Source organism: Pimephales promelas, chromosome 23 (genome assembly GCF_988280905.1).
Source record: "Pimephales promelas chromosome 23, fPimPro1.hap1.1, whole genome shotgun sequence".
Taxonomy (NCBI): Eukaryota; Metazoa; Chordata; class Actinopteri; order Cypriniformes; family Leuciscidae; genus Pimephales; species Pimephales promelas.
In genome coordinates this window covers 25,393,819-25,407,500 of record NC_142791.1, presented here as the reverse complement: position 1 = coordinate 25,407,500, position 13,682 = coordinate 25,393,819, and the positions used below count along the sequence as shown (strand labels likewise).

The window sequence follows — 13,682 nt, the reverse complement described above, 5'->3', positions numbered from 1 at the left end:
TCGTTTCCACCATGAGGAGGCCTTTTTTCTCTCACAATCGTGATAAAAGTCAGTTATGTCAGTAACCCTAAAAGAAGTCAAAATTGTGAGAGAAAAAAAAGTCGGAATTTTAAAGAAAGGGAGAATTGCAAGTTTATGTCTTGCAATTCTGACTTTTCTCTCGCAATTCCAACTTTTTCTTCAGAATTGTCGCAATTGTGAGAGAAAAAGTCATAATTACGAGAAAAAAGTCATAATTGCAAGATAAAACCTTTTTTTTTATTCGATGGCGGATAAGCTTTCATGTCCTCAAGTTGTTTCAAACCTGTATGAATTTCTCTATTCTGCTGAACACAAAAGAAGATATTTTGAGGAATGCAGATCATTTTGCCATGGTTTTGTACAGCACAGTGGTCAACTAAATACTTAAAAGAAATAAAAAAATTTAAAAACGAAAGCTAATTCAATATTAATAAATGCTAGCTAATACTAAAATAACACTGTTGTAGTTCAATTCAAACCATTAAGAAGGAGAAACCATTGTTTTGGTTAATAATCAGGTGGATATTCAGATTAATCAATGATTTATTCAGTGGGAGATTTCCTTTCTTTGCAGAAAAGTCCAGGTAAACTTTATTATCAAAACAGCAAACATTGTAGAAACATGACAAGCATGTATGATAAATAGTGCTCGCTGATTGTTGTACAGTCTAATCGCTTTAAAGGCAGCAAAACAATTGCTGTATCTTGTGGTCCTAATTTTCTTTTGCAGTAGTCTACCGCTTGACCTATATTTGATCCACACGTCATTATGTGTCAGTTACACTCATCTCAATTATGACACATGGTTTATGATTCTTATAACTTTACAGTATCTTTCAGCAGTGTAATTTATGGAAACAGGTCATCATGGGTTGGATGATGTTAATTGACACCTCACTGGAATAAATTAGACAGTTTCTCTCTAAATGAAATAATTGTGACCAATTCACATGTGACCAAAATAAATGAACAGGCCTAAATTACACTGGAATTAATGCTCTATTTATCATGGTATTTGCACATTTGTCATTTCTACATCATTTATCAAAAAGCTTTTTGTATATAGCCTACTGTGCTTTTTCTTATACTGTATATATTGTATATTTCCACTGAATCCCCATGTTAAACATGCACCACTTTAAAATAAATTAAATATACCGTATACTAAAGCTATTTAGACGGCTATTTTTAAGCTATTTTTAATTAAATTATTAAAATTTAATAATTTTTCAAACTAAAATACAGGGGAAAATACAACTTTTTTGGTCTTGTTTTATTGTATTAAATCAATTTCTCATTAAAAAACAATATAAGACACAGAAAGGCCATTTTGTGTTACATCATAGTACAAGTATAGTACATTTGATCAGGTAAATTTGTGAAACTCAAACATCAGATATCTGCTGTCAAATGAAACAAAACAGGTGGATTGCTTTTATATGTAACTGCTGAACTCTTCTATCATGGACACTATGTATCAGTTAAGCCCAATTGTTCTGTTACTTCTCTAACATGACTAGTATAAAGGGTATAAAAGCACTAACAACATATTTACAGACACATGTTGTGAACAACGATCTATTTCATTTCAATATCAGATGTCGGCACTGGCTTCCTTTCTGCTTTCTTGCTTTTCCTATAAATGAAAAGAAACATTTCAGAGACACTCAATCGTGGTAAAATTACTTAAAATGACGTATTGCTGTTAACACACACACCCCTCACATCATACTTACTTATGGAGCACAAACATCACAATAGCAGAAATAACAGCACCAACAAACACAATCCCACCCAAAATACCCACGATCAGCCCTGAGAGAGGAAATATACACAATGCAAATGTGTTTATGGACATTTCAATAAAAGTTCATTGATGAAATTGAAACATATTATTAATGAAACGTGCAGTTGAAACATGAACAGCCCTTTTATGCCAAACCACGTGACTGTACCTGCACTAACACCCTTCTCATCGGGGTTTGGAAGATCTGCAGCTCCCAACAGCCGTCCGGACCTCGCTGGAAAACACATTCACACAGTCAGTGAGAACAGACTGACCTCTGGTGGACAACACAACAACACACACTGAATCGCCGAACACGAATACATGTGTAGGCCTAGCGTCTGTTTTCAAAGGAGACTTCACCAAAGCTGCATTTATGTGACCAAATAGAGTAAATCTTTTTAAAAATATTATTACAATTTAAAAGAACTGTAAGTTATTCCTGTGATCAAAGCTGTATTTTCAGCATCATTACTCCAGTCTTCAGTGTCACATGACCCTTAAGAAATCATTCTGATTGGCTGCTCAAGAAACATCAATGTTAAAAACATATTTTTGTGTGGAAACTGTTTTTTTTTATGAATACAGTTAAAAGGAACAGTATTTATTTAGTAAAATAATAAATGTCTTTACTGTCACTGAATGCGTCCTAATCTAATCACTATTTTCACATAGACTTCCCAGTTTGATTCAAGTAATTGTTTAGCAGTGATGTTTATGACATCCTCTTTTCTCTGTGGCTCGGTGTGTTTATTTAACATTTAAAAAATGATGCTTAATCAGTATCAGTAACTGGCATCAGTTGATGTGAAAGAACTTTATACTTTAATCTTCTCTCTATATAGGGTTATACCAAACAGTTTGGGATCGGTACGATTTTTTTATGTTTTTTAAAAGAAGCCTCTCTTATGCTCACAGAGGCTGCGCTGCATTTATTTGATTAAAAAAACAATAATAAAAAATACAGTGAAATATTGTTACAATTTAAAATAACTGCTATCAACATTGATAATAATAAATGTTTCTTGAGGAGCAAATCATCATGATTTCTGAAGGGTCGTGCAACACTGAAGACTGGAGTAATGATGCTGAACATTCAGCTTTGATCACAGGAATTGTGTGATTAAATTACATTTTACAATATATTCAAAAAAATCAATTTTATAATTTTGCAAAAATTATTAGATACTTTTGAATGTACTTTGAACATTCTGAAAAAAGTAGGCTTACATTAAAAAAAATCTGAGTAAAAAAAAAAATCGACTCGACTTAAAACGTTTTAAAAAACGCATTGTATACAAAAAAAACAAAACATATTTAACGACGTATGACCAATGTAGTGCTAACGTTTTGAGAACATTATTAAAGACCAGATAACTTTGAAGAAACATTTTATTAACATTACTGTTTGTTAATAACTTTGACAGAACATTCCCTGTAACTTGGGTGACATTTAAAAGCCCGGTGAAGTGCCTTTTATCAGAGAATGTCTAATTGAAGAGAACTGGCACTGGCTGGTTACTTCCGCTTTCTGGACTGGCTGCAGTAAAAGAGCCCATCCAACGGAGAGCCTTGGCACTTCCTATTTGCCCCATTGTGCATCACCTTGGTTGCACTTCCATTAGAATTCCACTGGAGGTGATCACGGGCGAGTGCAGAATGAATGGGAGTCTATGGAGCTAAACGGCTAAATGTGTCTCTTTCACCTGCTATTCGTTAAATCAACATAGATTTTATTGTTGATTCCGCAAGTTCAATATAGATTATAGGCCAAAAGTCGAATGAACGAGTACTTTTGATTTCTTACAGGTTAGGCTGTTGTTGGCCAGAACACGCTAGCATTCTGCTATTGTGTGACGTCATCACATTTTTGAACGGATTTTTAGAACAGATAAGTGAACTTAAAAAATGCAATTTTCAGCTGAATGTATTTTCTTAGCCCTCCCTTTTGAATGCAACTTTCAAATTACTTGACAAAAAATGACATCCTGAGAAAAGTGGATTTCTGGGGGTGAAACCTCATTGTCTCCCATTCATTCTGCACTCGACCGCGAGCGCCCCCACATGGACAGAGACGCGTTACTGCAGCCAGTCCAGAAACCGGAAGTAACCAGCCAGTGGCAGTGCCAATTCTCTTCAATTAGACATTCTCTGGCAGTAACACGTATCTGTCCATGCGGGGGCGCTCGCGGTCAAGTGCAGAATGAATGGGAGTCAATGGGGTTTCACCCCCAGAAATCCACTTTTCTCAGGATGTAATTTTTGTCAAGTAATTTGAAAGTTACATTCAAAAGGGAGGACTAAGATAATACACTCAGCTGAAAATTGCATTTTTAAGTTCACTTATCTGTTCTAAAAATCCAAAAAAATGTGATGACGTCACACAATAGCAGAATGCTAGAGTGTTCTGGGCTGGCCAACAACAGCCTAACCTGTAAGAAATCAAAAGTACTCGTTCATTCGACTTTTGGCCTATAATCTATATTGAACTTGCGGAATCAACAATAAAATCTATGTTGATTTAACGAATATAGCAGGTGAAAGAGACACGTTTAGCCGTTTAGCTCCATAGACTCCCATTTATTCTGCACTCGCCCGCGATCACCTCCGGTGGAATTCTAATGGAACTGCAACCAAGGTGATGCCAAGGCTCTCCGTTAGACGGGCTCTTGTGTTGACATCGAACAGTTCCTCCCCTTTTTTAAAAATAGCCAATAGCGTTTAGTTTATATCTAGAGCCGTCGAGTTCGGTAAAGCAGCAGTTTCCTCTAACCGTATCTAACCGTAACCTCATCCATGTCCAAATCATCTGAGCTGAGAGGAAATCTCTTACATTTAGTGTAAATTCTACAACATTTTGGGATTCCATACTGACTAAAAACCGATGAAAAGAGACTTGAACTGACCGAGACACAGGTTCTGGCAATCCTCTCGGGAATCAAATCGGTTAGCGTTTCCTTGGCAGCCTTTATATAAGAACATACGGCAGTCCTTCTCTTTACTGTCGTAATAATGCTTTGGGATGATGGCGAAACAGGTGCCTTCGTCTTTTGGCAAAGAACAGGCCATTTCTGAAAGACATGAGGGGAAGAAAAAAAAAACATTGTTTCACTCATGTAAAATCAACAAATATGGTATTTAAGGAGATTGTTTTACCGTCAGTCGGGTAGATCTGTTGTCCGTTTGGAGAACATGTTCTCATGCAGTCTTTATCGCTGTTGAAGCGGTTGCTGTTCCCGCCTTCTCCTTTGTAGAAGAAAGGCACACAGAACTCTAACTTGGAATCATAGAAATATCTCAAGAACTTTTCAGTTCCCTTTCCTTCATCTCTGACGTCTGTGCACTTTGGGCCTGAGAAAAACAGAAATAATTCATTAATATAGCATACCTGAAATGTCACACCTGAAATTGTTACTACAAATGTTTGAGAGGCCTTGGCTTAAATAAGTGAATTATTTTAAATGATAATTTAAATAGGCCTACTTAAAAAACAAGGACGCAAAAAAACTCAACCGGAGCTGTTTTTAGTATATTTTTCTTATCAGTAGACTTACATTAAAATATGGTAAAATAAGTGTGTTTATAGGTTGTGGTTAGGGTAGTTATTTCGCCTATTAAAATAAACAGGCATATTTGAGAATTATTATTTTTGTGTGTGTGTAAATAAATTTAAGTAAGTAAATAACAAAATAAATTTGTGTCCAAACTCATTCAATAGGATCATCTGTATTAGAATTATTTACACTAAATAATATACAGAAGACACTGTAAAAAATATTTTTTCGAAGTTGTAAAAAAATATTATTGAAGTAAAAACCAAATTTTATTTGTTTGTTTTTTCCACAAAAAAAAAAATACATTTAATCGTTATACTTTGAAATTTCACTTTTAATTCAATCTTACTTGTAATTTCTTGAATTATTTTGTGAAATTTAACAGCAATTTCTGAGTGAAAATTATTTTAATGTACATCCACATTTCCCCCCAGTGTAGACACTTCCTGTAAAGCAAGCCTACCGCATAACTCCAGAAAGACAAAAATCCCAGGTCTGTCAGAACTCACCCTCTGTAGAAGCAGAGACGTCACCAAATCCCAGAACCAGCACCAGAACATACAGTGTAGATCTTCTCATCGTGATACTTTTCAGATTTGACTGTTTAACCGCCAGCAGTTGTTCAATCTGCACTTACACTAGTTCAGCTCACGTCCTTTAGACCCTCTTATCAGCTCAGTTTTTATGATCAGGGTGTGTTTCTGTCACACTGAGGCCAGTTTCAGTCATAAAACATGACACTGACTCCTCTTATGGTCTCATAAAGTACTGTTTCGTTCAAATGAAATGATCTCTCCAAAACTGCTCATGATAGAACATAAAACTGAGAAATTACTTATTTAGGCCTTGTGTATGTGGTTGCAATCAGTGTATAAATGTACACACATTTACCTTTTATGTTAGATGTGATAATCGTGATTAATCGGTTTGCTCACACAAATAAATATAGTAGTATTAACTGATGAAATATTTAATATTGGTAATAAATACTTCTATGACTCTGTCTATATATTTTTAAAAAAATATATTTAATTTAAACATTTATATTTTATAGAAATCAATGGCTAGAAAGGTCTCATTTGCCATTTGTTTCTCCTGCAAACCCAGTTAACTCAGTTTATTCAATTAACAAAAGAAACACATTTATACAATAAATTAAACGAAACAAATCCAATAAAAACAACAGAAACTACTATAAAGATACCTATACCTTTTGGTAAAACAGATAGATATTACACCATTTTAATGTTTTAAGTATTACATTAAAATATTAACTAAAATATCATGTGACATTTCCAAACCTTTAAGCATTTCATACATTGATAAAGTAAGTTGTTTGTAGTAACTGACATAGTTTCACTTAGGAAGGTTTAGGTCAAACTATATCATGGCGTTTGCCCATAAATGCATGTTTGTGTCATTGACACAGCCAAACCCGTCCAGAGGTCATGATGACTCACGATTTAATATTCGTAGTATTTATTAATAACACGTAGGCATACAACAAACATTCAGAGAAGTGATTAAAGTGGCATTCACAGCAGTGAAATAATTCCAAAATAAAAATTACTTAAAAATATAATAACATTAAACAGATGCTTTAAGAAATGTAAGTGCGTATTGCGTTGTCTCATTACATAGTTGATTATTATTCACTATATGAATTGTTTTATTCCCTGAAATAGCAGATTAGTCTCGTCTTCATGTCACATCTTAATTCAAAGGCTTTGCTTAGTCAGGTATATGAGCAATCATAATCCCACAGCTCATTTCTCTACACAGTATTCCTCCATTAGTCACGTAGGTGTTGACATACTGAAGTAATGGGTCTAGTGTGTGTTTTGCAATTGAAAGCAAAACAGAGACCGACGGGGAACTGAGAGCTGTGGAAAAAGCCTCTCGAAGGACCATCTGTGTGTTTTAATGAGACACCGAGGAATAGGAAGCATAGATGATCCGTAACAATGGAACCAGTAAACATCTGCTATTCTTCACGTAACAAACATCAGAGAAGATGCATAGATCCACAGCACTTATTTATTAACCAAAATAGAGTCATAAATAGATTCTTATAAAAGCAAATGTATACAAAATAAGTAGCAAAATGCACTACGAGTGAAACTATTTAATAATAATATTCGTTTAAACTTCAGGGTGACACTTTACAATAAGATTACATTAAATAATGCATAACAGCGAGACATCTTTGTTAACATGATTAGATAATAAAAGTACAACTGTTCATAGTTCATGTTAGCTCAGATACATTAAATAATATTAGTAACTTTTGTAGTCGAGACCACCTCACTCGAGTCCGAGTTGACACCGAGACCATAGAGAGTCGAGTCCGAGTCAAGACCGAGACCAGAGACGGTCGAGTCCGAGACCAGTGAGGGTTGATTACCTAATTTACTTTTATTTATTTAGAGAAATACTTTTTTTTTTTACTGAATTTACTTAGAGTTTAAAAAATATGATCAGTTTAAGGTAAAAAGGCCACATAGTAGGTGGTGTTAAAAGTAATTTTATTAAAATTTGTCATGTTGCGCACTAGAAAATCACCAATCACTTGGCGTTTCAATCAATTTAAAGAAATATTTTATTAACATACATTAATAATCATGAAAAACATTTTTAATTGAACTCGAGTGGACTCGGGAATAATTCAGAGTCCTGAAAAAAAAAAATGTTCGAGTACGAGTCAATTCCGAGTCCAAATGGACACGAGTCCATGACAAGACCAAGACCATTAAAATATGGTCTCGAGACCGAGTCCGAGTCTCGAGTACTACAACACTGTTTGTAGTATTTTAGTAATGGATTAGTAAATGGTGAAATGGAGATGCTTTAAAGTATTGTTCATGTTAAAGGGATAGTTCACTTTGAAATTAATTTTTGATATGTTTTAGCTTACCGTATCTTATCGTTTAATGGAGGTTTATGGGGTTCACCTCATAGTCCAAATTAAACATGATTTAATGACTCATAAATGCAAGTATTTATTTGTTTATAGCGTTTAAATTTATATTGTTTTTACCTCTTGTAGCCACAGCCACGTCCAAGTGATCTGAAGGCACGGGCGCTTCTGTCTGTGCCGGAAGTGATCTCTTGCGCGGTTGCGAAACAAAAAAGTTGTCTGCTGATATATCGAAATCGTCTTCCATTTCAATTTCCTGTATATGAAAATATGTTCAGATCTTCACAGTAAAGGATGACACTTCTGAAATATCCGTGTACACAATGAGTGACTTACACGTGCTACAGATCACTTCCGGGGCTTTCCGGCACACTTGCGCAGAAGTTCCTCAGAGAACTTGGACGTGACTGTGATTACAAGAGGTAAAAACGATATAAATACTATTCATTTTCTCTTTAAGGTGAACCCCATAAACCTCCATTATGCCTGGTTCAGATTACACTTTTTTTTTTTTTTCTGTTACGGTAGTCACTGTGTCAGATTACGCGATTTTGACTTCTAAAATCTTGTCGTGTCGTGGACAAGACACGTGTTAGACTCCACTTTGCTTCCTGACCAGTCATCGCATGCCGTCTTTAAAGGCGCGCGTGATGTCATCGAGAAGGCAAAACTAGTAGCAAGTGACTTTCGGAAACGAACGTAAACAAACAATGGATGAAGCGGTGAGTGTTGTATTGGCTGTCCTGTGTTCAGAAAAGAGAACTTGAGGTAAAATATTGTTTTCTTACACATTTTTACTTTTAGTTTTAACGTTAGCACCATCGTCACTCTGTACGGAAAAGCTTCTGTGCTCCTATTGGTCAACCTCATACATGTGACGGAACCATCGTGGACGACCGTTAAAAAAATTAACATGCTAGTCGGCTAGTCGTCAGTGATGCGCGGGTCAATGTATAAACAACCCGCAACCGACCGACGTTTTCAGCTACCCGCCCGCAACTCGGACCGCAAAAAAAGTATAAAAAAACATTGTACCCGACCCGCTTCCTGACCGCATTATTTAAAAGTAAATGCTCATGCCTCCATCTCTCTGCAGACTGTAGTGACCATCGCAGATATGGCCGGTTCGTGAACGAATCGTTCTTTTGAACCGGTTCTTTTTAGTGAACCGGTCGAATCAGTACACTCGAACTGAATCGTTCGAAACAGTTCGCGTCTTGCGTCAGTGCTGATCATAGAGGTGCTGATCCACAAGTTACTAAAGTTACTCACTTTCAGACATGCCTGAGTCGCCTCCGAATCGAAATAAATCAATATCCTGAATTATATTTTACTCCAGTAACTCCAACAGTTCACTGAACCGAGACATGTTGGTGCCACTGTTGAGAGAAAGTGATGAGCACGAGCAGCTGATACTGCTCACTACCGAACGCACAGGGACAGCGGTTCTCGAATCACTAACCGAGAACTGTTAGACTGAGCTCGTGTGTTATCTTCGTGCCAGTTATTCAGCCAATAATGTGTAGGGCTGTATATTTCATCAAAAATTGTGTCTAGTACTAATACAAATGTTTAATTGGCATCTTTTTTCAAACGACCCGACCGACCGCGACCCGAATATCATTAAAAACATTTTTGGATGACCCGTAACTGCGGGTAACCGCGGGTGACCGCAGGCACCCGCTCATTTCGGATCAACCCGCGCATCACTGCTAGTCGTAGATTGTCGCCCACTATGACACACTATACGAGATGATGCGATCGAATCTTGCATCCCGACGCCCGTTGTCGTTTACGAATCCCGACACCCTAACGGATCGTGCCAAAATCGGGCTAAAATCGTGTAATCTGAACCAGGCATAATGTGACTGACAGACAAGAACGGTTTGACCTAAAAATATCGGAAACAAAGACACCTACATCCAGTGTTGGGTGTAACTAATTACTAAGTAATTATTTACTGTAATTTAATTACTTTTCCCTTGAAAATGTAAAGTAAGGGATTACTCTTAATTTATCTGTAATTTAATTTTCAGTTACTTCTGATGTAATTGAGGTAAATACTGTGTGCATAGATCAATCCGATCTCACAGCGATTCGTATGCATTTTATGAGGTGTCTAAATTGTACGCCCTGTACAAATTCGTATGAATTATTGTAAAATATGTATGAAAAAAAGTGTGCAATGTCATGAGATCAGACATAAAACAATAGTGGGTTTAACATCAAAATGTATTGTCTGATGTTAAAAAGTATGTTTTTATAATGTAACCTTCTCCACCTTTTAAGTTTAAGAATAATTGCAATTGTATAGTATTTATTTGAAAGAATTAAAACAGATTCATGTCCATCCTTGTATTATTCAGCTGGTTGAGATCGATATGGGATTTTGAAAGTAATTAGTAATTAAAAGTAATTAAATACTTTTTAGAGAGAGTAATTAGTACAGTAATCTAATTACACTGTTGAAGAGGTAATTAGTAACTAGTAATTAATGACTTATTTAGAGTAACTTACCCAACACTGCCTACATCTTGGATGCCCTTGAGGTAAGCTAAAACATGCCAAAAATTAAGTATCCCTACGTAACTATTAATGGAACCTTATTGTAAAGTGTTGCCAACTTCGGTAAAGTAGCACGAATGGAAGTTTTAGCTAGTCGTGTGGGTTGTTGACCTGAAAAAGATCTCTTGTACACGGTTGCGTGTAAAAGTTCTGGCTCTTTTCTGCAGGTAAATGTTTCGGATAAAGCCCTTGGGAATTCAGTGTGATTCGGGAAACACCTCCACGTGATTCTTAGGCTTTAAAGTTCTGGAAGATCTCGGCCACCTCGAGCCAGCTCCGGAAGCACGCCAGACCCTGGTCTCGGATCTGCTTTCGGCCTTTGTCTGTGATCACCTGACCGTTCTCCTTCACGATGACCAGCTTTGGTAGGGCTGTGATGTTGTATCTCTTCTTGAGTTCACTGGGAAAACAGCAGAAAACACGTCAGCGTCACAAACACATGCAGACACTGACTGTAGATGAGGTAAAAGGATAACATGCAATTGTTTTCATCTGAAACAGCTTTAAATGTGATTTATTTATTTCAAATAAAAGGAACCATAAATTTGAACAAACAGATGATTATTGCAATAGAGACAGACAAAAAATTCAGACAGATATTGCCTTCACTAGTTTAAATATTCCTGTGGTGTGACATAAATTTGGTGCATGTAAAATAATTACAGAAGATTTAGTTTATTAGTCCGGATTCCCAAACTATTGAGATGGTTCTCTCACTGTGGAACATGAAATCCACAGGGAGGAGTCGGATCCAGACCCAACTCCTCCCACCTTACATACACCTAAACTTACCCAACTCCGCCCCCTAATCCCTAAACCCAACTAATTCAGAGAAGTACTGGATAAGGATTTTTTTTAAAACAATTCTTCAGAGAAATGTAGAACATGTACACTCACCTAAAGGATTATTAGGAACACCTGTTCAATTTCTCATTAATGCATTATCTAATCAACCAATCACATGGCATTTGCTTCAATGCATTTAGGGGTGTGGTCCTGGTCAAGACAATCTCCTGAACTCCAAACTGAATGTCAGAATGGGAAAGAAAGGTGATTTAAGCAGTTTTGAGCGTGGCATGGTTGTTGGTCCGAGTATTTCGCAATCTGCTCAGTTACTGGGATTTTCACACACAACCATTTCTAGGGTTTACAAAGAATGCTGTGAAAAGGGAAAATCATCCAGTATCCGGCAGTCCTGTGGGCCAAAATGCCTTGTTGATGCGAGAGATCAGAGGAGAATGGGTCGACTGATTCAAGCTGATAGAAGAGCGACTTTGACTGAAATAACCACTCGTTACAACCGAGGTATGCAGCAAAGCATTTGTGAAGAAGACACAACACGCACAACCTTGAGGCGGATGGGCTACAACAGCAGAAGACCCCACCAGGTACCACTCATCTCCACTACAAATAGGAAAAAGAGGCGATAATTTGCAAGAGCTCAACAAAATTGGACAGTTGAAGACTGGAAAAATGTCGCCTGGTCTGATGAGTCTCGATTTCAGATGGTAGAGTCAGAATTTGGTGTAAACAGAATGAGAACATGGATCCATCATGCCTTGTTCCCACTGTGCAGGCTGGTGGTGGTGGTGTAATGGTGTGGGGGATGTTTTCTTGGCACACTTTAGGCCCCTTAGTGCCAATTGGGCATCGTTTAAATGCCGCGGCCTACCTGAGCATTGTTTCTGACCATGTCCATCTCTTTATGGCCTTTATCACCAGATCTCAACCCAATAGATCATCTTTGGGATGTGGTGGAACGGGAGCTTCGTGCCCTGGATGTGCATCCCACAAATCTCCATCAACTGCAAGATGCTATCCTATCAATATGGGCCAACATTTCTAAAGAATGCCTTCAGCAACTTGTTGAATCAATGCCACGTAGAATTAAGGCGAAAGGGGGTCAAATAGTATGGTGTTCCTAATCCTTTAGGTGAGTGTATTCTATAGAAATGGCAATATTTTAATGACTTTTCCAGCCTTGAAAATCGATTTCCATGACCCTAGTGCAATAATGGCACACATGTAGTCAGACTACACAGACTGTCTATTTTAAACATAATCCTCCAAGTGTGTGTGTGCGCATTAAACCTCTTATCAGGAATAGACTGAGACCTCTAATGTAAGGTTACTGGGGCACTTCACCACACAATAAGTTAACTCATGCAATGGCAACTCACTGTTTAAATGGATCCGTCCAGGGCAGAGCCAGCCAGTCCCCGTGCATGTCATGATAATACTCCACCATGTCTTCAGTGGATTTATCAGAGGATAGAAACACGATCTCAAACTGTGCAGGAGGCTCGGTCTCCTCCACCAGCTCCGTGTAGAAATCACACAACAGCGGAGTGAAGTCTCGGCAAGGTGGACACCATCCAGCGGAGAAATACAGGCCAACCACTTTATTCCGGAGAGCTTCCTCTGGATCCACCAGATCCCCCTCTTTATTCACGAGTGTTCTTCCTGAAAACACCTCGACCATCGCTGAGGATCTCAGCTGCGCGTCCAGGTAACCTGAGAGAAGTGCTTAAATGACTTTTAAAGTATTGCTATGTGTCGTAAAAGTGTCATAAGTAGGTTTAACATACGGGAAAGCAGCTTTGCCCAATGTTTACTGCGATTCCGCGCACTCTAGCGAGTACTTTAACAGCTTTGGTTACAGGGACGCGTATTATCAAACCGCTTCCTACTATGGTGAGGTTGACTCATTAATATTAATGACTCAACGGGACGTTCGCCGCGCTGATTCGCTGACAGCTGCGTTAGTAAGTAGACGCCGGTCAGGTGGCTTAGCTCATGAATATAAATTAGGTGGTTGCCAAGTAACGTCAACGCTATG

The 13,682-nt window shown here is 37.5% G+C and overlaps 2 protein-coding genes and 2 long non-coding RNA genes across 4 annotated transcripts in view; 1 reads left to right on the top strand and 3 right to left on the bottom strand.

Annotated features, from left to right (window-relative positions):
- Positions 1–13,682, top strand: part of LOC148969471 (uncharacterized) — a 364,565-nt gene that overhangs the window by 55,422 nt on the left and 295,461 nt on the right. The gene's annotated exons all lie outside the window — the stretch shown is intronic.
- On the bottom strand, positions 1,277–6,017 carry tfpil (tissue factor pathway inhibitor-like). The gene is made up of 6 exons (XM_039671374.2): positions 5,871–6,017; positions 4,964–5,158; positions 4,714–4,878; positions 1,977–2,042; positions 1,758–1,836; positions 1,277–1,657 (listed from the first exon to the last, which is right to left on the bottom strand). The coding sequence occupies exons 1-6, from the start codon at positions 5,938–5,940 to the stop codon at positions 1,600–1,602; spliced, it is 633 nt and encodes a 210-aa protein (XP_039527308.2). The 5' UTR covers positions 5,941–6,017; the 3' UTR covers positions 1,277–1,599.
- On the bottom strand, positions 6,813–9,205 carry LOC148969474 (uncharacterized). The gene is made up of 2 exons (XR_016149490.1): positions 8,615–9,205; positions 6,813–8,534 (listed from the first exon to the last, which is right to left on the bottom strand). It is a non-coding gene; the product is annotated as an uncharacterized LOC148969474 (long non-coding RNA).
- On the bottom strand, positions 9,796–13,538 carry nxnl2 (nucleoredoxin like 2). Its single transcript, XM_089126443.1, has 3 exons — positions 13,432–13,538; positions 13,024–13,357; positions 9,796–11,243 (listed from the first exon to the last, which is right to left on the bottom strand). The coding sequence occupies exons 2-3, from the start codon at positions 13,323–13,325 to the stop codon at positions 11,075–11,077; spliced, it is 471 nt and encodes a 156-aa protein (XP_088982569.1). The 5' UTR covers positions 13,326–13,357; positions 13,432–13,538; the 3' UTR covers positions 9,796–11,074.

What these genes read in the sequence shown, in the direction of transcription:
- tfpil (XM_039671374.2), bottom strand. Translation starts at nt 5,940, where the DNA reads ATGAGAAGATCTACACTGTATGTTCTGGTGCTGGTTCTGGGATTTGGT. An exon ending in TTGCCAGAACCTGTGTCTCG is followed by an intron (nt 2,043 to 4,713) that starts GTCAGTTCAAGT and finishes TGTGTTTTCCAG; the next exon opens with CGAGGTCCGGACGGCTGTTG. An exon ending in GTGATGTTTGTGCTCCATAA is followed by an intron (nt 1,658 to 1,757) that starts GTAAGTATGATG and finishes TTTCATTTATAG; the next exon opens with GAAAAGCAAGAAAGCAGAAA.
- nxnl2 (XM_089126443.1), bottom strand. Translation starts at nt 13,325, where the DNA reads ATGGTCGAGGTGTTTTCAGGAAGAACACTCGTGAATAAAGAGGGGGAT. An exon ending in TGGACGGATCCATTTAAACA is followed by an intron (nt 11,244 to 13,023) that starts GTGAGTTGCCAT and finishes CTGTTTTCCCAG; the next exon opens with TGAACTCAAGAAGAGATACA.